Source organism: Loxodonta africana, chromosome 23, assembly GCF_030014295.1.
Source record: "Loxodonta africana isolate mLoxAfr1 chromosome 23, mLoxAfr1.hap2, whole genome shotgun sequence".
NCBI lineage: Eukaryota > Metazoa > Chordata > Mammalia > Proboscidea > Elephantidae > Loxodonta > Loxodonta africana.
Genome location: NC_087364.1, coordinates 71,507,233 through 71,530,231, shown reverse-complemented (window position 1 = coordinate 71,530,231; position 22,999 = coordinate 71,507,233). Strand labels below are relative to the sequence as shown.

Here is a 22,999-nt window from a genome sequence, read left to right as displayed (position 1 = left end):
TACCAGAATCAACGAAACCCATTGCTGTTGAGTCAATTCCAACTCGCAGTGACCCTATAGGACACAGTAGAACTGCCCCATAGGGCTTCCAAGGAGCAGCTGGTGGATTCAAACTACTGACCTTTCAATTAGCAGCCGAACCCTTAACCACTGTGCCACCAGGGCTCCAGGGAACAAAATGGACACGAATTCCTGCCTTCATGGAGCTTTTATTCCAGGGAAGGTAGACGGACAACTGACAAACAGTAAACCACACAGTACGCTAGAGGTCTGAGAGCCATGGAGGAGATAAGGAAAGTCCACGGGGGCTGTAGGGAGAAGGGAGGGAGAAAGGCATGTGGCTATTAGGAAGCGGAGCTACTGCAGGCTGAGTGGACGGCAAATGCAAAGGCCCTGAGGCAGAAGCACAACTTGTGCCTCAGAAAACAACAGTGTAGCTGAGCACTAGGGGCAAAGCAGAGAAGAGCAGGAGATGAACTCAGAAAGGCAGCCAGGGGCCTGATCACACAGCCTCGCCGGCTTTGCCTGTATTCTGAGTGGAGGCCAGAAGCCACTTCGGGGTTCAGAACAGAGAAACAATAGCAAAGTTTTAACATGACGCCCTAGCTCCTAAGTGGAGATGAGACTAAAGGGGCACAGATTGCGGCAGGGAGCTGAGAGGACGCCATGGAGATTGCCCTCCACGCAGCGGCCAGAGTAAATCTCTTCTGAGGATAAAGCAACAGGCTTTGTGCCAAATTAGAAGTGGGTTATAAGAAAGAGAGAAGTCAGGAGGGGCTTCACAGTTTTTAACTCAGTAACTGAAAAAGTGGTATGGTTATTTGCTGAGAAAAAGAACATTGTGGGGAAAGCAGGTTTAGGTCGGGGAGAAGGGAGCGATCAGAAATAAACTTTTGGACATGTTAACTTTGAGAAGCCAAGGGACATGTTGACTTTGAGATGCTGATTAGATTATCAGATAAACAGCTGGACAGCCTTGTCTGAAATGCATGGAAAGGTCCAGTCTAGAGAAAGAAAATTGCAAGTTACCAAATACATGATGTACTTAAAGCCATGAGATTGGATGAGACCATCAAGTGAGTGAAGATAAAAGGCCCAAGGACGGCACCCAGGAGACCTCCGGACCTTTAGAGATGGGAGGAATGAGAAAGAACCCACAGAGAAGATCAGGAAGGGGACGACCAGCATGGGGAGGAGAAAATCAGGGGCTGCAGTGTCCCGGGGGCTGTGTGAAGGAAGTGTTTCAGGGTGTAATGATTCTGTCCCTTGAAACACAGCGATTCTGCCTAACCAGATTTCCTTCCAATCCAGAATCCTCAATGCAGCCAGTGCTCTTTTAAGGGAATAAATCTGATCCTGCCATTTCCCTGCTCAAAACTCTTCAATGACATCCCCTTGTTCTTGGGCTAAAGACCACGTCCTTCACGGCAGGGCCACCATTGTGACTTTGCATTTACCTATGGGAATACTTGATGTCTGTGTCGCCATTCAGGGCATCTGTCAAGACGTGAAAGCAAGTGGAGTCTTTTTGCTGGAACTCCAGTGCCTAGCAGAGGACCTGGGGTAGAGCAGGCCTTCCACAAAGCTTGATGAATAGAGGAATCACTCATCAATGTCTCTCATCGATTCTCTACTCAACAAAATAATAAGACCTCCTTTGTCTGGGTCCCGGCTCCAGGCTTCTGGTTGAAACGTCTCCTTCTGCAGTTATGAGAACCAGAATTAACCCTGTGCTCCTCAACTCCTACTTTCTGGAAGCATCTGTCTCTTCTGATCTCCGCCTCCTCTAGAGTGCATGGCGCCCACACACCCACAATTTCACATCTCATTGCTCTCTCTGGAGACTCCGCAACACAAATAGTGGCACATCTCCAACTCAGGTGCCCTTTAATTACTCAGAGCCAACCAGAGTCGTTTTTTCTCAAGCTACCTCTATTTTTCAGAAGGAGTTACATATAGTGGTAACATTGCTATAATGCAGGGGAAAAAAAAAAAACTTTTAAAGGCCATCCGAACAATATGGAAACTAATCAATACATAGAGAGCTACAGCGAGATCATCCCAGTATTTGGAGACAAAGTCAAGGGAAAAAAAACCCTAAAACTGAAACTGGGAAAACAAAATGTAAATGCAGATATTTACAAGTCCGTATGTGTGTATTTTTCTTGAGGGGGAGGTTGATGGCACATAACATTTATTAGGTCCTCAAATCATATATAGCCCCCCGAACAAAAGATGGCTAAACACATACCCTTCCTATGGAATATTCCAGAAAGATGGCTAAATGCATACCCTTCCTATGGAATATTCCAGAAAAACAGCTAAGTGCATACCCACCCTACGGAATATTGCAGCAATTAGAAAGAATGCTGTAGGTCAGCATGTACCGACATGAAATGATTTACGAGACATGCTGTTCAGAGAAAAAACAAGTTGTAGAAATCTGCACAGCATGTTATTATTTGTGTAAATGCATGTAATATTTATTTGTTCCGAAAATGTATATCTGTGAATTTTGAGAAGAGCGTTACCATATCAAGGACAGCATGAGTTATAAAGGAATAAATCTGATCCTGCACTGGCTGCACTGAGGATTCTGGATTGGAAGGGGAAAGAGGCTGAGTTCACAGGAATGATCAAAAGAGGCTTCAGTCTTGTCTGAAATGTTCCAATTCCTTTCTATAACACAGAGAACGTGTTATTCATTGCTTATATAAGTCAAAATTAATTTTCAAAAAGTGTTAAGAGAACATCATAATCTATATTGAAAATCCAAGATCATATAAAGGCCAGTCCCTGGCTGCAGCGAAGCAGCCCCCAGCACCATGCCTCTTGGCTAGATTAGGATCTCCGCTGGGGGTCTCAGGTCTAGGCACCTGGACTTCTATTTCTGTTTATAAAGACACACTATTCTAGGACATGAGACCCACTGTCCAGCTAGGAGTGTAGCTAGTAAGTGCCTGAAGCCCTGGCTAATTGTTTACACTGTCAATGCTAAACGTAAGCCAGACACGAAAAATCACAATAGATTTTCTATTGTTCAAACACAAAAGATAGATACAGTGAAAGGCATTAATCACCATCTAAGGTAACAAACCGTTCTATGAGATTGCAGGGTTGCAAAAACACAGATGAAAAATTATGTAACAGAACAGACTGCTATTTTAAGCCACAAGTCACTGAACGGAGAATCAACTCAGATGAGTGTGAAAATTTCAGGGAAAGGAATGAAAGTTTTCTATGAACTCTGAACGCATTCAGCATTTCCACAAACAGAATGGCCCATCAGGTTTATGACAGCTCGGAGCTCTGATTTTTAGCAGAAAATGCTATGTCTTCCCTGACAAACACAGTGCAAATTCTAAAAGAATAAGTCCCATCAGATTAAACTGCTAAAACTCCATAGCGTCTCTTTTGTTTCCAGCTGAAGGAAGTTATATTTATAATGAAATTCCTGCTTTCCCAAGCTTCTCTCTTTCTCATTACACAAGCTCCTGAAAGCGACCCAAAGGTGAACTGCATATACCTTAAAAGCTGAGCCCAGGACATAGAAGACCAAAGTCCTAATGATACGGCTTGGGTTACACCTCCGGCTACACGGCATACCCAAAGAACACTTAGATAGAAACACAGAAACCAGTCCCTGACAAAAAGTTTTTGAGCAAACTATAGAAACATTCAAAATAATCTAAGATGACCGATAAAGCCGCGCGTCAGCAGGCAGAGGAGGGCAGTACAGGATGACTATATTAGGTGTAGAATCAAGGGGAAAACATGCCAGTGAGCTTCAGTTTCTGCCTCTGAAGATTTCTCACCCTTTCAAAGGGACCAGGCATGTCAAGGTAATAGAAATTACAAAAACACACCCCATGGCAGATAAACGGGGTCAGGGTACGGCTGGTGAGTGCCGCTTGGATGCTGTCACCGAACGTAGCAAAACAAACAATGGTTTCACAAAGGTCACTTTTTCGTGCATGCATACATGATCTTGGGGCAGGAGTAGGGGGTGGGGAGAGTTAGCGTAAAAGCAAAAAAGACTCCAGTCAAGAACTAAGAGAGGGGAGTGTAAAGAATGAGCCTTTAGGAAAAGCCTGGAGGTCACTTTGCATCCAGGATACAGCTGGCTACACGCCTGGTATGAACTGTCCCAAGGACTTAATGTTCTATCTCAGACTAATAAGACAATCAATATTTTCCTTCAAATCCACAAGCCCTTCCCAGAGATAGAAGAACAGGTGGCTTTGCGGTCAAGGTGCCGTTTTAGGCTGGGCGATTCACCTGTGCCTGGCGGTCTCTGAGAACATTTTCGGTGAATCACCTTTCAAGTTCAAAAATGACTTTTTAAAAAAATTATTTATTTGTTATGCTTTAAGTGGAAGTTTACAAATCAAGTCAGTGTCACATACAAAAAGTTATACACACATTGCTATCTACTCCTAGCTGCTCTCCCCCTAATGAGACAGCACATTCCTCCTCTCCACCCTGTATTCCCCGTGTCCATTCAACCAGTTCCTGTCTCCCTCTGCCTGCTCATCTCGCCTCCAGACAGGAGCTCCCCACATAGTCTCATGTGTCTACTTGATCCAAGAAGCTCACTCTTCACCAGTATCATTATCTATCTTGTAGTCCACTCCAATCTCTGTCTGAAGAGTTGGCTTTGGGAATGGTTCCAGTCTTGGGCTAACAAAGGGTCTGGGGACCATGACCTCCAGGGTCCCTCTAGTCTCATTCAGCCCATTAAGTCTGGTCTTTTTATGAGAATTCAAAAATGACTTTTTAAGTTCAAAACCTCAAATCCCTTCCACACATGACCAACCCAAAACTGGGAACCATGACCACTTAAATGTCTTCTAGCGTTATCAGTCATCTCCGAGGCCTGAAGAGCAGCACGAGTTATGTTCCTTTGGATTGAAGGGACCCCGTATTTCCAGTTAAGAAAGGATCTACATGTGTTGACAGTCAAGTGAATGAAATGTAAGCCTGTCACCATCTTATGAAATTATGGCGCCCAGGTGACTGACCCGACTAGAAGAGCCCCACCCGCCTCCAAGGGAGAATCTGTTGGCAGAGCCGCCATTACTAACCGCATACACAATTATTTTACTTTAATCCTACTATACAAGCCGGCGCAGCCTAAACGTTCATTATTCTAGTGATGTCCGATCAAATCTGTCTTAAAAAAAAAAAAATCTGTCTTACACGCTTCAAATTCCCCCTTATTCCTAGATGACCACATGGCTACAGGTGAACCAGCCCCAACACTGTAAATGGGGAAGCACCTGTCACCTGGGTGGCTGCACAGTGCTCCACACCCAGTGAAACCAGAGCAGATGTATTATAAACAAACACCTGAAGGCAGATTACGCTACAGACTGGAGGCGTAGAGGCCTTATGTAACAACCAAAAATTACTTCAAGTGACTGCCTTTCAAAACAACCTGGAGCCTACTGAAGCCTCCTTACACTCGACTGACAGCAAAAGTTCCATCGCTGCAGGAGCCGGGCAGGTATTTGAAACAAAGATAAAAGAGATATTAAAAATATAAATCAACAGGACTAATGCACACGGGCACCCACTCACACTCCTCCTAAGCAGAAAGTCAAGGCACGTGCCGAATCCAGGCTTAACCTGTTGCCAGAAAAATCCCTTGTCTTTACTCTCTTTTGGAAACCCTGGTGGCACAGTGGTTAAGTGCTATGCCTGCTAACCAAAGGGTCGGCAGTTCGAATCCGCCAGGCGCTCCTTAGAAACTCTATGGGGCAGTTCTACTCTGTCCTATAGGGTCACTATGAGTCAGAATCGACTCAATGGCAATGGGTTTGATGCAAGATTAGATAGGGGCTCCCTACTAATTTCATGTTTCAAAAGTTGAGCATGGAAGAATGATGCAAAAAATATATAAAAAGCAGAAGTCTGCGAGCTACCCTGACCACTGCAGCCCTCTAAAGAAGGGCTTGGGTGGTAGGTCAGGCAGAGAAACGAAGTGTCCCACTCAGGAGAGGCCTCCTGGTGCTCTTGATGATTCAGGAAGACTGCTCTCTTTAGGGACCTAACTGCAACATGGACATCTACTAACTGCTAGGCTTCTAGAAAGGTAAGAGCAGCTTTTTTTTTTTTTTTTTGGCCATTATTTTAGGAAATACCTACTTCCCTAGAAGCCAGAGCTGGTTGCACCTTTTTGGTGGATAGAACCCAGCATAGAAGGACACAGGAGAGCCTCAGGCTGGTGATCACCTGGGGTCGGGGGGGCGGGTGGAGAACTGGGGAAGACAGGGTTGTTTAGCTGTATGTACGTAACAGAATGCAGGCTATACGTTAGAATGTAAACATTTGTTTAATCTGGATAGTGGGTACACGGAAATCCATTACGTGCACTCACACACATTATTTTGCCCGCATGCTCAAAGTACTTTATAATAAAAAAAACATTAAAGTGAACATTTTAAAGGCGAAAAAGAGGCACAAAAGGGACGAAGGAAGTGCAGGCTGGAATCTAAGCACAAAGCTGGGTGGCAAAGTCCAATCGTGCTGGTTGGATTGAATGTTACTGGCGAGCAATACGATAAAATAAATACACACAAGCCTCCCGGAAACACCCAACTCCAAGATAACACAAACTAGTGTTAGAATCCATTTTATTGTTTCACATTTGATTATAAGAAAGTCCTTGGATATCAATCTTGTTAACAAAGGCACCCTGGTACGTTGCTCCTTGGCCAAATAAAACGCATGCCCGTATTTGAAGCTTGACTGAAGGAGACGCACTATTACTTTAACTCGCAGGTGCATCTGTTAATCTCAGTGAAAGCCAAGCTCCAGGAGGCACAGATACAGCAGCCCAACTTTTAGTGCTAAAGCTGAGTGGGATCAGAGCATCACTGACCTTGCAGGCTACATCGCCAATGAGCCTTCAAGACCAACGGCAGAACTGAGGTCTGGGTTGGCCAATGCAGCTGCTGCAGAGAGACAGAACTCAGAAAATCCACCGCTGCCTTCTCCCAGATGCTCCACCAAGTGGTCCACGCCAACAGGAAATCGAGGGCCATTTAGAGCCTACACAGTCTCTAGAGGCCTCAAAGCCAGCTTTCCCAACGATCTGCTCTGATATATACATCCATGAGATGGTTAGATTAAGACGCCTGGCTACAAATTCCCCTGTTTTGTGGATAAGAGCTACCATATTATCACATGGAAAAACCATAAAAATACCACAAAGACAAGAGGATGCACAATGTGGGCCTGGGGGCCACGTCTGGACAACTAATTTTTTTGTTGGGCTCACACAATGTTTTTTAAAAGTTTGGAAGAAGGTATTTCTCATAAAAGTCTGGATTTCTGGATTCTCTTTTTAAGTATCAAAAAGCTCTTACAACATCAAGCCCTCATATTTACCGGCCTTGAGCTTAGTGGCAGCTGCTCAATTTATGTAAGGCCTGTTCACCCACTACTCCCTAATATCCCACATTCACCAGCAACACTTACTCATATTACCTGCCCTGCCCCATTTTCGTTTGGAACATGTCTTAGTCATCTAGTGCTGCTATAACAGAAATACTACAGGTGGATAGCTTTAACAAAGAGAAATTTATTTTCTCACAGTCTAGTAGGCTAGAAGTTCAAATTCAGGGTATCAACTTTGGGGGAAGGCTTTCTCTCTGCCGGCTCTGGAGAAAGGTCCTTGTCATCAATCTTCCCCTAACTAGGAGCTTCTTTGAGCAGGAACCCCGGGTCCAAAGGACATGCTCTGCTCCTGGCACTGCTTTCTTGGTCATATGAGGTCCCCCGCTCTCTGTTTGCTTCCCTTTCCTTTTATCTCTTGTAAGATAAAAGGTAGTGCAGACCACACCACAGGGAAACTCCCTTTACATTGGATCAGGGATCTGACCTGAGCAAGGTTATATCCCACCTAACCTTCTTTAACCAGGGGCAGAGATTAGAATTTATAACACATAGGAAAATCAACAAAAGGAGGCTAACCACACAATACTGGGAATCATGGCCTAACCAAGTTGACACATATTTTTTGGAGGATACAATTCAATCCATGACAGGACATAATACTAAGGGTAGCCCCACCTTGGAGGCACTGGAAAGGAATAGAATTTCCTTAGGACAAAATTGCAGGGTTGGGAGGTAAGGGGAAAAAAGGCTTGGTTTCCAAAATGTTCATTACCAGTACAAGGTGGAAGACGGGGAGGCAGGGCCTAGGCCAGAAGTCTTCTCCCCCCGTTAACACACATACATGTCCACGACCTTGGTCCAGCAGCTCCCACATACACAACCCCCTTCCTTATGCTAATGGTTCCCTAAACACATGGGATTCCTGACGCTGAACAAAGCTCGTTGAGGCTTCGCAGGGAATCGGTTCTGCTCCCCTGCTGCTGAAGGCCTCGCAAAGGTGTACTGACTCACTTTTGATGCAAAGCTTCCACCACCTCATGCAGTGGCCAGACAAGCCACGGGGATTCCCTTCTACTTGCAAATGTATCAGATGCCTGCGAATGCTGTGCCCAGGCTCACGCGGAGTAAAGTAAGCATCGCAGGGTGGTATTTTTTAAGCCAGTAGAAAAAGAAATTATGACCACCCCCCATAAAAAAGCTCGATGCAGAGAGTAGAAATTTCTCATCAACACAAAAATAAGTATGACATGCACACACATAAATGATGCACAGATAGAAATGGTACAGAGTGCTGTTCATTATTAACTTCGAGAAAACATATAAGTGTCTATATCAAATAAAACTGCCAAGGAAAAATTTTGCTAATTTCCCTATTGTGTGCACATACACATATATAAACAGAAAAAAAAAAAAAAAAAGCCCAAACCCATTGTCACAGTATAGATTCCGACTCATAGTGACCCTGTAGGACAGAGCAGAACTACCCCATAAGGTTTTCACAGAGCGAATGGTGGATATGAACTGCTGACCTATTGGTCAGCAGTTGAGCTCTTAACCACTGCACCACCAGGTCTCCAGACACACATATATACACACCCCACAATGACGATATAAAGTTCAGGATATGTTAAGTTACCACTACATACGCACTTCATGAAAAGAACAAAAGCCAAAAAGGATACCAGGGGAAGTTTCTATAGTCCACAGCACATTAGTTTCTCACGACACTTTTTTATCAATCCTGAATTTTTCTGATCAGAAGTATCAAAGTTCACGTTCTCATTACTGCTTGCAAAGTTTCACAATCTAAAAAGAAAGCTCTTCCGCCTTAGGATTACAGAATTGTTGGCAGAAAGAAACAAAAACCACATCCACGCATCATTTCCACAACTTGGGTTTTTTTCCCCCAGATCGAAAAGAAAAAGGTTAAGCACTCACCGTAGAGAGCTGGCTCCACGTGGACCTCAGTGGCTTATGGTGAACCACAATGTTTTCATCTGACTTCTGTTCTTTGGGCTCCGACTCTTCATCAGAGTCAATGTCAAGAGCCTTTTCTTTATAGTTCTGATACAGGACTGCATTTTCTGTAATAAAAACAATCCTCCCACATCACTAATGGGCCCCAATCATTATACGACTCGTTCTAAACAAACATCCGTATGTATACAATGTTTGATGTGCAGTTTGATAAACAACAGACCAAGAGACAATGGGATCTTGTCACTAAAGAATAATAACAGGATAGTCACACAGCTCTGTCTCTACCTCATCTGCAGGGGAAGAGAGCACTCTTACATGAAATGTTTCTACGTTTCTATCCACGGCCTGGTGGCATAACACCTAAGCACTCAGCTACTAACCAAAAGGTTGGCAGTTCGAACCCACCTAGCAGTTCCATGGGAAAAAAGACCTGGTGATCCGCTAACCTGTAAAGATTACAACCTATAAAACCCTGTGGGGCAGTTTTATTCTGTCCTACAGCATCACTGAGTTGGAATCAACTAGATGTCACCTAACAACAATAACACCCATGAAGGGAGGTCGAGCCCTATTAAATCACTGTTTTTAGGTTAAAACTGAATCCACACCCTACTTTTCCTTCAAGGTCCATCACTACTCATTTATCTTCTTAAATAATACTGGGTCAGAATCGACTCAGCAGCAGTGCGTTTGGATTTTGGCTCTTTGGACGATGTTTCAAGGGCTGGGTGTAAAACGAAAACCAAAAGATACCTCTCGTGCCTTCATGAACTAACAATCTAATGAGAAAAACAGGCAAATTCACTCAAGCATTTATTCCTCCAACTGATGTTTAGAGAGTGCCTACTAGGTGCCTGTGCTGCCAGGCACCAGAAATCCAGCAACGGACAACGGAGGTGAAATTCCGGACTTCATGGCACTGGCATTAGAGTGAGGGGATAATGACAATAAACAAGTAACTTTTACAGTCCATCAAAAACCACACGAAACCCACCACCGTGAGCCGATGCCAATTCACAGAGACCCCATGGGACAGAGTAGAGCTGCCCCACAGGGTTTCCAAGGCTGTAATCTTTACAGAAGCAGACTGCCACATCTTTCTCCTGCAGAGTGCCTGGTGGGTTCGAACCGCTGACCTTTTGGTTGGCAGCCGAGCATTTAACCACCGCACCACCAGGGCTCCCACAGTATATCAGATGACGACAAATGCGGTGGAGAAAAATATAACAGGACAAGGGGGCAGGGAGGTTGGGAGGGTGGTAGATTTTAAATAGGGTGCTCTAGGAAGGTCTCATGGATTGAATTATGTTCCCTCCAAAAATGTGTGTATCAGTTTGGCTGGGCCATGAGTCCCAGTTTTGTGTGATTGTCCACCATTTTCTCCGATTTCCCTATGTGTTGTAAATCCTCTCACTATGATGAAATGAGGTGGATTAGTGGCAGTTAGTTATACTGATGAGATCTACAAGACTAGATAGTGTCTTCGACCAATCTCTTTTGAGATATAAAAAACAGAAGCGAGCAGAGAGACATGGGGACTTCATACCACCAAGAAAGGAATGCCAGAGCACAGCATGTCCTTTGGACCTGAGGTTCCTGTGCTGAGATGCTCCCAGACCAAAAGAAGACTGATACATCACAAGGACCTTCCTCCAGAGCCGAGAGAGAGAAAGCCTCCGCCTGGAGCCGGCACCCTGACTGGACTGTGAGAGAATAAACTTCTCTTTGTTAAAGCCATCCACTTGTGCTAATTCTGTTACAGCAGCGTTAGATGACTAAGACAGAAGGCATTGGGCAAATCTGCTGCAAAAGACCACTTTCAAGTATTAAAATGCAAAGATGTCACTCTGAGGACCAGCCTATGGTGTTTTCAACTGCGTCACATGCATGCAAAAGCTGGACAATGAATAACGAAGAAGAATTGACACCTCTGAATTGTGGTGTTGCCGAAGAATATTGAAGGTACCACAGGCTGCCAGAAGAACGAACAAATGTGTCTTGGAAGAAGTGCAGCCCCAGAATGTTCCTTAGAGGCAAGGATGGTGAGACTTCATCTCACATACTTTGGACAAGTTATCAGGAAGGACCAGTCCCTAGAGAAAGACATTATGCTTGGTAAAGTAGAAGGTCAGCGAAAAAGAGGAAGACCCTCAACAAGATGGATTGGTACAGTGGCTGCAACAATGGGCTCAAACATTAGCAACGATTGTGAGGATGCCACAGGACCGGGCAGTGTTTCATTCTGTTGTACACAGTGTTGCTATGGGTCAGAACCAATTAAACAGCACCTAGCAACAACAACAGGAAGTCCTCACCAAGGTAACATTTAAGCAAAGACCTAAAAGAGGTGAGAAAGTGAGTAACACCAGGGAAAACAGCATCCAATCAGAGGAACCAGCAGGTGCAAAGGCCCTGAGGCCAAAGTGCGTTTGTATGTCTGCATGTTCAAGGAGCAGCAAGGAGGCCTGGGTGGCTAAAGTAGGGTTAGCAAGGGGGGAAACCATAGGAGAAAGGAGATGTGGTGGGGAGAAGGCAGATCACACAGGGCCTTGGATCCACGCCATTGAAAGGACTTTGGTTTTTACTCTGAATGAGTTGGCAAGCCATTGCAGGGTTGTAGGGATACAACTATCTTACACCAATGTGTAGCTGCAAATGAAAAGGCTTACCTACGGAGCGCTCCAAGAACAGACTGTCAGCAAGGCGTGTTCTGCTCTGGGGGTTGCGATGGCATCAAGGAGGAAAATCTAAAGTCTGCGAGCTGAATAACTGCAGAGCTAACGGAAAAAGCTAATGCCAAGGCCCTGAAGCAGGAAGAAACAACACCTTTGAGGAACTAAGGAAGGTCAGTGTGGCTGGAACCGAGGTGGCTAGTGGGCAAAGGGCGCAAGGCGAGCTTCGGGAGGTAAGCCGGGCAGTCCAGATCACACAGGCCTTCATAGGCCATGTGGAGGAACCGGATTTTATCCCGAGACAGAAGGATTAGTTTTCTCTACACTGTGAAGACCGTACTTTATCCTGAATGAAATGGGAATCCACTCAAAGGAAAGGCTTGATTAGGTTGGAGGAACAAAGCACTGGACTACCTGGGAGAACAAGCAGGATGCTAACAGCTGATCGATGAAAGATGACACAGCCTCAAGCCAGGCCACCTGGAAAGAACTTGGTGATGGACTGGATATAGGGACCGGAAAGAGGGATGTTAAGGAGGTTTCCTCGGTCTTCAGGTCCTACAACTGGGAAGTAGGAGACGGAAACCCCAGAAGAGATCTAGGTTTAGGAGTTCCTGGGTGGTGCAAATAGTTAATAGTTCAGCTAGTAACCCAAAGGTTAGAGGTTCCAGTCCACCCAGAGATACCTCAAAAGACAGGCCTGGTGATCTACTTCGGAGAAATCAGCCATTGAAAACCCTGTGGAGCACAGTCCTGCTCAGACACACAGGTGTCGCCACGTGTCAGAGTCAACTGGACAGCAATTGTCTTTCTTCTTTGGCGGGGGAGGGAACCCTGTTCAGTGTGAGATGCCTTTTCCGTCTACTGAAGCAAGCAAACATCCGTCTCGTCTCTGACCTCCTCTAGCATGTTCTATATGCAACAGTGACTAGAGTTATCACTGTAGCCTATGTAGGATTTTACTCTTCTCTGATTGCGCTGCATATGTAACACAGCTTATGAGGGTAAAGACTGAGTTTCCCCCATCGCTGTAAAAACCAAACCTGTTGCCATCAAGTTGATTCCAACTCATAGCAACCCTACAGGACAGAGTAGAACTGCCCCATAGGGTTTCCAAGGAGTGGGTGGTGGATTCGAACTGCTGACATTTTGGTCAGCAACCCAGCTCTTAAACACTGTACCACCAGGGATCCATCCCATCCCTGTAGTACCCTTTAAAGTACTTAGTGGTTGGCACACCCTATATGGAGCCCTGATGGCACAGTGCTTAAGAACTACAGCTGCTAACCGAAAGGTCGGCAGTTCGAATCCACCAGCCACTCCTTGTCCTTGGAAACCCTATGGAGCAGTTCTGCTCTGTCCTATGGGGTTGCTGTGAGTCGGAATAGACTCAAGGGCAGCGGGCTTGGTTTTGGTTCATATGTATAACAACACCCATGATACGATTTCGCATTCATTCTCCCAGCACCGTGGACATTAGTATTATCAACCTCATCCCTCAGGTGATAAAACTGGGGATCAGTGAGGTTAAGGTACACGCTCAATGTCACTCAACTGATGAGTAAAAGGGGTGGGGCTGGAAGCCAGGCCTCCCGGCTCCACCATCACAGACTCTCACCACTCTGCCACACTGCCTACCGAGTCATCACGCTTGTCAAGTCACTAACTGTAAGAATCCCACATTCCTTGTCTACACACACATGGAGAAGAATTCCTAGGACTACCACATCTGAGACGAGAGAAGAGAGAGTGCACAGGCCTGGCTCCTTGTAAGAGGAGACAGCATAAGACTAGTCCTGATGAAGGTCTGTGCTCTGACTTCAAAAAAATCAAATTTGGCCGCCCTCTGAAGCAAGTCACAGGGTCAATGTCAAATCCCAGAGGACACAAAGCATCTCCCTCAGAAACGGCATTAGGTAGATACTCTGTTAGTTTTACGTGGAGGCCCTGGGTAGTCCAAACGGTTGACACCATTGGCTGCTGATCAAAAGGTTGGAGGTTCGAGTCCACCCAGAGGTGTCCAGGATGAATGGCCTGGTGATGGACGGCTGAAAAACTCAGCCACTGAAAACTCTATGGAGCACAGCTGTACTCTGACACATGGGGGCCCGCCACCAGCTGAACTCGCCCTGGCGGCGACCGACACACTGACAGTTATTAGAGTGGTACTAGAAAAAGCAAACGGGCCTCAGAGCCAGAAGAATGGGGTTGTAGTGCTGCTTCTGCTGCTGGCTACGTGACAGGGGTCAAGTCACCTTCAGAGCTTCTGGTTTCTTCCCTTCTTAAATCAGGGAGATCAACTTGTCCTCTCCAGCTAAAACACTCTTTCTGGGTTTTCTAAGATTGAGCAAATTGAATGAAATTTTATAAGCTGGTCATATTTATGTGGGAGCAAGATGTCGCACTCTGCTTCGGGAAAGATGTGCAGCCTTGGAAACCCTACAGGGCAGCTCTACTCTGTCCTATAGGGTCGCTATGGGTTGGAATCCGCCTGATGGCCGTGAGTGGGGTCGTATTTAATAATGCTTGGATGAATGGGTAACTGACTTTTACAAGGATTGTGTGGGGAAATTTTTGGTAGTCATTCAAGGTTATTTATGTATTTTGCAACTCTGAATGATTTCACATAAGGTTTACCTACAGAAGGATATCAAGGATATACCCTCCTTCGTTTTTCTTTAAAGGCTGAAAAACCTGAGCATTTCAAAGCATGACAGGTTACTCTCCTTCCCATCACCAGGATCCTCCAGCCCACAAGGCCGCAGCTGGGACTGGGCCCTTCCCGCTCTTCCCATCGGCTAACACACGACCCACCTATTTACGGCAAGTCCGCTAATCTGATCAGGGTTTGAACACCTGGTTAAAGCTGCAGCTTGCTCTTCAGATCTTTAACAAAAATAGGATATGGGTTACAAATTCTTAGGCATATGTTTCTATTAGCCAGGAAAGTTTTATTTCCCCAAAGGTGAAACTTGATAATGAAACAGTAAATCCGGAATGATAATAAAATGTGGAAATATAGGGGGAGGGGGCAAAGATATTAAGTCCAAAGGAAATGTGACCCAAGATCGAAATGCCAAACTCTCAGAATTTTTAATTTAAAAAGCTAGAGCTTGCTCTTTCTCTGTATTTTTGAGGAGAGTGGGGATGAAGCCGGAGGAGGAAAACAGAATTAAAAATCCCAGGATACTGACTGACAAGGTTATCGGCTTATAAAGGATGCCACTGATTTTATTCATTGTTGGCACTGCTAGGAGAAACGTTTAGCTTAGCACGGAGCTTTGCACTCTATAATATGGGGAAAGGTTGAACATTTTTCTCTTCTTAAGTGTTTTTGTTCCTGCATTTGGATTTCAACTTATAATTGATATTCCACATTCAAACAGCAATACAAGTCTGGAAAATCAAATGCTTACCTTCCCCATCGAATGCTCCTTGTCCTTTCAGCATTTTTTTCTAAGAAACAAGAAAGGCAAAAAAAAAAAAAAAGAGAGAGAGAAAAGCAATGTAAACCATGTATAAATGAGCCAAATAGAAAACACAGCTATTCTAAGTAAAAATAGTTTTTTGTTGTTATTTGTTACATTCCAAAAGCACACTGCAGATCATCCCTAGGGCAGTACACTCACATGACCACTACAATTCATGAAAAAAGTGAAATAAAATATACACTCCTCCCCAAACCCCAGCAAAACAGCCTGAGGATCCTCGACTGACCAATAGTTCAGCTCATTTCACTTTTTGTGATTCACCGTCTCTCTTAAACTGAACTTGCAGAGTGGGGGGGGGGGGGGCATAAAATGTTGTGTAACTTCTTTTCTTTAAGACGGTGAGGTGCTAACACAAACAGGCTTGCCTGTGTATTATATACGGGATATTTATAAGACTAGTCCCAACCCTCTGATTAATCAGGATTCAATGAGGTTGCCAAAATGAATGGCTGCCCTCTTGCCTAGATTTGTCTGGTTTCTGGAGAAGGCGGCACACACACTTCACACTCTTATTTCCCTTTTTAAAAGAAATGTTCTATTTGGCAGGATTTTAGTAGCTTGCAGCTCCTGGGCCTTCATCAAGGGGGCAATTCCACACAGCTCACCCCTAACCTGAAGTTCTGAGCTGCTAATTTGTTAAATGCACTCACGGATAAATGGACAGAAAATGAGAATGAAATACAGCCAAAGGTCACGGTGACCAAAGCAAGCAACAAAAAAAGATAACCAACTATTTGTGTCTTTTGTGATTCTGGCAACTGTTTTTAAAATTCGCCTTTTACCTGAATGACACTGAGTGTGTGATCACCACTGAAAACACAAACTCACTAATTAACAGCAGAAGGTAAGCCATGAGCTAAAATGTCAATAAGTATTTTCCTTAGTGGACAAGCCTTTGGCTGCTAACCAACAATTTGGCAGGCAGTTTGAATCCACCAGCCGCTCCCTGGAAACCCTATGGGGCAGTTTTGCTCTGTCCTATAGGGTCGCTGTGAGTCCGAATGGAGTTCACAGCAACAGGTTTTTTTGTATGGACTGTAAAGGGACTGGTAACCTCTACACAAGCACCAGACAGCTTGATCACATAGCCAAGAGTACAGATTCGGCCGGTTTTGTTACCTGTATTAAAAGTGCTCAGTTCATTCAGCCAATATTAATGTGCCCTAAATTTTCTCTTTGCCCCCAAATTGTGCCTGAGCTTAGGAAGTTGAAACACTTGTCCTGAGTTTCACTTCCTCCCACAAAGCTGTCTATTAACCTTGACTGTGTCTGCCCGCAGCCAACTGAACGGCCAAAAGATCCGCGTGCCCCGGTATCTACAGCAAAATACACAGAATTAAAAGAGGGTGATTTCCTCTGGGCCCCAGCCCACCACGCTCACTCCAGGCTTAGCACCTAGTTTACTTTTCCACGCTCACCTTTATCCTTCCCAGGCTGGAAAACTTCTCTTTGTCTTCCACCACTGCTTTCAGAACCGGCTGGGACATTCTGTTCTTTTTCTTCGAGCTGGTGGGGTTGTCAAAATCGAAGCCACTGACGACCGCCCTGCGGTAGGACGTGGACCGCAAGCCCCTCCGCAGAGAGCCCGGGCTGTCCAGGTCGTTCTCCGCCTCGCCGTCCTCCCCCGCCTGGCCGAGGGGCGCTCCGAGGCTCTCCACCATGCTGCGCACCTTGAGGACTCTCCTGTGGGGCTCCACGTTCTGGCTGCTGGATTTACTGACTTTAATTTCCGAGGCCAGGTTCCTCGGGATGATCTGCTGTTTCCCCACCTTGAGGGCGACGGGGCTGTTGGTACTCAGAACCACCGCAGGATGCTCCGAAGGCTCGTACTCCGGGGAGGGCAGCCTTTCCAAGGGGACTTTTTGCGCCGAAGACCTTTTCTGGGGCGCAGGCGAGAGTCTCCAGGATCCCTGCTCGGGGTCCTGAGCCGTCTGGCCGGAACGCCAACCGGGGTCAGTAAAGCGGCCAATAAGGGCAAGTCCGTTGGCAACGGGCTCGGGCGCCGGGCTTGCGTTCGGCCCAGGGGGGTCCTCCCGGGGGCTGCAGGGGGCGGGCGCGTCAGGAGTCCGCGGGGGGCGCAGGGGCGCAGGCGAGGTCACTGTGCCGTTCCCTGGGAGTTTCGGGGAGACAGCCGACGTCGGCTTGGGGGTCTGGGGTGCCTTGGGCCGTAGGAGCCCGGGAGAAGCAGTCCTGCACTCCGGGGAGACTGTCCGCCCATTGGCCACGGGCCTCCCGGGGGCGCACAGAAGCAGGGGGCTCCTCTGGACCGTCCTCCCGTCCTTGACGGCGGGCACCTGGGCGGGAGTCGGCGCGGTGGGGAGGGCCCCCCGGTCCTCCACCGGGAAATCCGTGATCAGCAGCCCGCTGGGGCTCTGGTACGACTGGGGCCTCGGCTTGCTCCGGGCCGGCGGCAGGGGCTGCGGGGACGACCTCCGCCGCCACAAGGGGGTTAGGCTTCTGCTGGAAAAGTCCGCTCCGCCCTCGCCGTCCATAGCGGGGCCTCCGGCGCCAGCCCCGGGGGACAGCACCCGCTGGCCTTGCCCGAAGGGGAGACTTCACGGGCTGCCTGCGGACGCGGCACGCCCTGCAGACCAGCGCACCCGGAGCCGGCAGACCCCGGCGGCTGCCCCGGGCACGACCGCGCGCCGCCGACCCGCCCTCTCCCCGGCAAGCGGGCGCCCGCCGATCCGGTTAGCAGTCTGGACGCCGGCCGAGCGGACCGGCCCTTCCCGCGCCCGGAGACCACCCGCACGCGCCGAGCCCGCCACCAGCTCGCCGGGCGCCCGCCGACGCGCCGCCAACTCGGGGCGAGTTCAGCTTTCCAGGGAAACTCGCCGCGAGGCGCGCCGCCCCGCCGCCATCCAGACGCCGGAGCCCGTCGCTGGTCCCCGGCGATCCAGCCGGCAGGCTCTGAGGCGGATTTGCCTTCGGGGTCCACAGATCCCGGGGCCAAGGCGCGCCCGCCGCCCCGTGGGTGGCCCGGGGCCCGGACAGAAGCAGGGCGGCGGGAGCTGGGGAGAGCGCGCCCGCGGAGCCGCGGCGCAGGCCCCGCCCCCTGCCCGGGCCCCGCCCCCAGTCAGGGATCCTGGGCCCGCCCCCAGCCCGGGACCCCGCCCCCGACCTGACTCCGCCCCTGCCTTGGCCCCGCCCCGGTCCTGGCCCCGCCCAGGCCCGTCTCCTAGCAGCGGCCTGGAAGCCCGGACCTCCGAGCCCCGCGCCTTGAGTGCGCTCCCGCCTCTGAGCTTCAAACAGACGCGCGCACCCGAGCCGGGAGCTGCGGGCTGGGGGCCCTGCCGGGAGCGGGCGTGGGAGCCGGGGGCCCTGCCGGGAGCGGGCGTGGGAGCCCGGGGCCCCGGGGGAGCTGCGGTTTTGAAGCCGAGAACGTGCGGCACAGGTAGGGCTTGTGAAACGCGTGAGCAGGAGCGCATAGCGGGAACCTCGAGAGCCATCCCGGTCTCAGCACTCGGGTCTTAAAACAGAAATGTGACGGCCCACCCTGCTTAAAATATGGCATAGATGGGTGTGTCCGGGTCCCCGGAGGGACACACAGACAGGTCCTGGGAGGGAAGGAGACCGACACGGAGACTTTCCATCCGATAGTCTGGAAGCTCTCGTATACCTCGAACCGTCAGTGTTACTTAGTCACTCAAAGTAAATGTCATCTAAATTACAAAAAATAAATAAAAAATGGTTTCCAACCCTGCATAGAATAAAACCCTCCCCAGGTCCTGCACAGCCTGTCGAGTCTGGTCTCCCCATCACTTCTTCCCTCACTGTGCTTTGGCCACGCACGACTTCAACCTTTACAGCCTCAGAATCTTCCCTTGTGTTCTGAGTTGACCTCCTGACACGTCTCCGTCAGGGGGCTGCTCTGACCCCTCGGGAATGAGTCCGCGGTCCCCCTGATTTACTTCTCCAGCCACCTGTTTGCCTCCTTTTCTGCACGTACCAGAATGTGCAGCCCTCGTTTATTGATCTATCTATCTATTCTTTTCTGTGTTTATGTTTATTATCTGTTCTGTCCTTTTTAGATTGTAAGCTGCAGGAAGACAGGGGCTGTTTGTTAGTTTTTCCCCCTCCATGTTCCAGGTACACATGGGCACTTTATAAATATTTTTTGAACGAGTGAATGAATGAATGAACGAACGAAGGAGAGGCCAGTGTGAGAACAGTGCTATCCCTTCCAGGGTGTTGGTTGGCTAATCATAGAAAGCTGGTTGTGTCCTGGCCAAACCCCTGCTATGTGTGAAGAATAAGGCAAACGTGAGAAGACAAATGATTTTAGACCAAAAGATCTGTATAGGTCTATTAGCAAGACATATGGGTTGTTCTCCACGTGGTCACTCTGCATTCATGCATTTGGCATCCACTGTGTGCAAGCTATGGCCTTTGTTTATGCCTTAGAGACATGCAACACAATGGCCAAAAATACCGTGTGGCAGTCAAGGGTGGTGAGATTAAGGATAAAGGTTTTCATGCTTCTTTATACTTTTCCTGGAGCCCTGGCGGTGTAGTGGTTAAGGGCTTGGCTAACCAAAAGGTTGGCAGTTCGAATCCACCAGCCACTCCTTGGAAACCCTATGGGGCAGTTCTACTCTGTCCTATAGCATTGCTATAAGTTAGAATCATCTCAACGGCCATGAGATTGGTTTGGTTTTTTGGTATTTACCAAATGCAGTATAATGAACATATATTACTTCAATGGAACACAATTTTGTAAACTAGGAATAAAGACTAAATGGCATCAAAAACTTATGCCAAAAAAAATTGTTCAAGAATTTCTTTTTTTTTATCAGAAATTTTGGTTGGGAGAAATATGGCTGAGTGCCTGCTTACATATGCACACTTTGTAAGATAGGCATTTTCCGTACTAACAGGTATTGCATTTATACTGCAAGAAATATTATAATTTTAATTTCAACAAAATCTTAACTAATGTTAAATGAAGCGCTCACTTCAATCAGAATGCAGTCTGTGAGCTACATGAAGAAGCTGTATTTAGTGATGTGACAGTAGCTGGCTTCTCCTCAAATTACGTTGGCTCTATTTTTTTTTTTTTTCTAAAAACAAGTGTAACCGATGTTCGTAAAGAAATCGGAGGGTCTGCCTTCCTCATTCCCAAGCAAAAACATACTACCCACCAAAACAACAACAACAAAACACCAGCTCTGTTCCTTCTCTAAAGACGTTTGGGAATTCACAGACCTGGTGTCTACGTTCACTGCCTTTGAATTATCGTATCCGTTCACATTTAAGACATCTGTCAGTGCCTGTACCAAGAAGGGAGAAGAGCTACCAATTAAATGATGACAATGTGTTCTTACCATATAGAATTTATATTTTATACTTACTGAAAGAGTGCTTTTAGACTTACTTGAGCACAGACTTTTCTTTAGTAATGTGCATATGTAGAAAACGAAAATATAAGCAAAATAAACTGATAACCCTAAACCAAACCAAGCCTGTTGTCGTTGATTCCTACTCACAGCAACCCTACAGGACAGAGTAGAACTGCCCCCATTGAATTCCCAAGGAGCGGCTGGTGGATCGGGACTGACGACCACTTGGTTAGTAGCTGAGTTCTTAACCGCTGAACCACCAGGCCTCCTAATTGATTAAAGTATTCCTAAAAGTTTTATGCATTGAGCGCAATTCTTCTGAATTCCTGTGAACATAGAGCATCAGTATGTGTGCTTTTTTACACAATATCAATGATGTAGCATTTCTTAGAAAAATGTCCTAGTCTCGTCTCCAGGATTTGCTCCCTAGCTTCTGACGCCCACTCTGCAGGTCTGATGCCAGCACTGTCCTATTTAACTAACCGCGCCGTTTTCCTGTCTGGCTGCATCATCTGTCACAAGTCAAGCAGCTCCTCTGTTAACGGCAGGAGGCAGTTTCTGACCAATTGACGTTCCACACCTTAACTATAATCCTACATGATACATAAGTTGGTTATATCAGCCTCTCGTTGCTTTGGAATTTCTCTCGTCTATTCTGGCACATTTATTGCATTGCTTGGCATGTGGCTTTGACGCATATAGTACTAAATTGTGCAGAACTCAATAGAAAGAATGACAATTCAAACATTTATGATCGTGTTCACAAATATGTAGGCGATGCCAACTATATCCTGACTGCCACCTGGACAGCCGTTACTCCTCCGATAATGACACACATCCCATTTCAGAGACGCTAAAATGCGGGACTAAAGTGCATCTTAGCACTGGAGAAATCTAATACATTGCACTGGTATAATTCATGATACCAGAGAATATGGTATCAATTGCTTATATTTTACTAAACAAATTTGCACTGGTCAGTGTCACGGATTGAATTATGTCCCCCCCAAAATGTGTGTCAACTTAGTTAAGCCATGATTCCCAGTATTTGTGTGGTTGTCCTGCATTTTGTGATTTTCCTGTGAGTTTTAAGTCATAATCTCTGCCTGTGGTTAAAGGGAGTTAGGGTGGGATGTAACACCCTTGCTCAGGTCACATCCCTGATCCAAGGTAAAGGGAGTTTCCCTGGGGTGTGGCCTGCACCACCTTTTATCTTCCAAGAGATAAAAGGAAAGGGAAACAAGCAGAGTTGGGGACCTCATACCACCAAGAAAGAAACACCAGGAGCAGAGCATGTCCTGTGCACCTAGGGTTCCTCTTCAGAGAAGCTTAGTCCGGGGGAAGGTTGATGAGAAGGACTGTCCTGAGCCGACAGAGAGAAAAAGCCTTCCCCTGGAGGTGACGCCCTAAATTTGGACTTCTCAAGTACTATATGTAAGAAAATAAGTTTCTCTTTGTTAAAGCTATCCATTTGTGACATTTCTGTTATAGCAGCACTAGATGACTAAGACAGTCCCCAGTTACGTGGGTGGCACAATAATTAGGCTAAGTTTTCAGTGCAGTTTGATAACTAGTCTCTGTACCTTGCAGTTACACCTGATGAACCCTTGATTCATTTATTTATACATTCTGTAAACACTTATTGGGTGCATTTTAGGGGCCAAGCCCTGGGCCACGTCTTCTAGAAGCTTACAACTTGGCTGATTAAAATACACCTCAGACATTAAAGTCATACTACAAAACTCTCAAGCTAAAATGCATGGTAAACTCCTTTACTATGGAAGCCTTTGTGAAGGAGTCAGGATAGAACTGGGCCAGAAGGGTGGTTAAAATTTCACAAGGTGGAGAAGGGAAGAAGGGTATTACAGAGAGAAGTCTCAGCATGAGCAAAAACATGAAGGATGACGGAAGAACCGATACCAAGTGCCAACTGAATATCAATCACTGTTAACCACTACACATAATTTAATCTCACATTAATCCTGTCTCCCACTTAAATATAAGAAGTTGAGGCTCAAAAATCTCATGTCTCACTGTTGGCAAGTGGTTGAGTCAGAATACTAACCCAGGTGTGCATACTCCAGGGCCCACGCCCTCTACATACTGGAAACTAAGC

At 46.9% G+C, this 22,999-nt stretch overlaps 1 protein-coding gene across 1 annotated transcript in view; it reads right to left on the bottom strand.

Moving 5' to 3' along the window:
• Nucleotides 1-18,097, bottom strand: part of ARHGEF26 (Rho guanine nucleotide exchange factor 26) — a 142,414-nt gene extending 124,317 nt beyond the window's left edge. The window contains exons 1-3 of the mRNA XM_064275631.1: nucleotides 16,963-18,097; nucleotides 15,470-15,509; nucleotides 9,340-9,485 (exon numbers count right to left, since the gene is read on the bottom strand). Of these exons, the coding sequence (XP_064131701.1) occupies nucleotides 9,340-9,485; nucleotides 15,470-15,509; nucleotides 16,963-18,036 (1,260 nt within the window). The 5' untranslated portion in view covers nucleotides 18,037-18,097. The remainder of the gene's footprint in view (nucleotides 1-9,339; nucleotides 9,486-15,469; nucleotides 15,510-16,962) is intronic.
• Nucleotides 18,098-22,999: the final 4,902 nt, after the last annotated feature.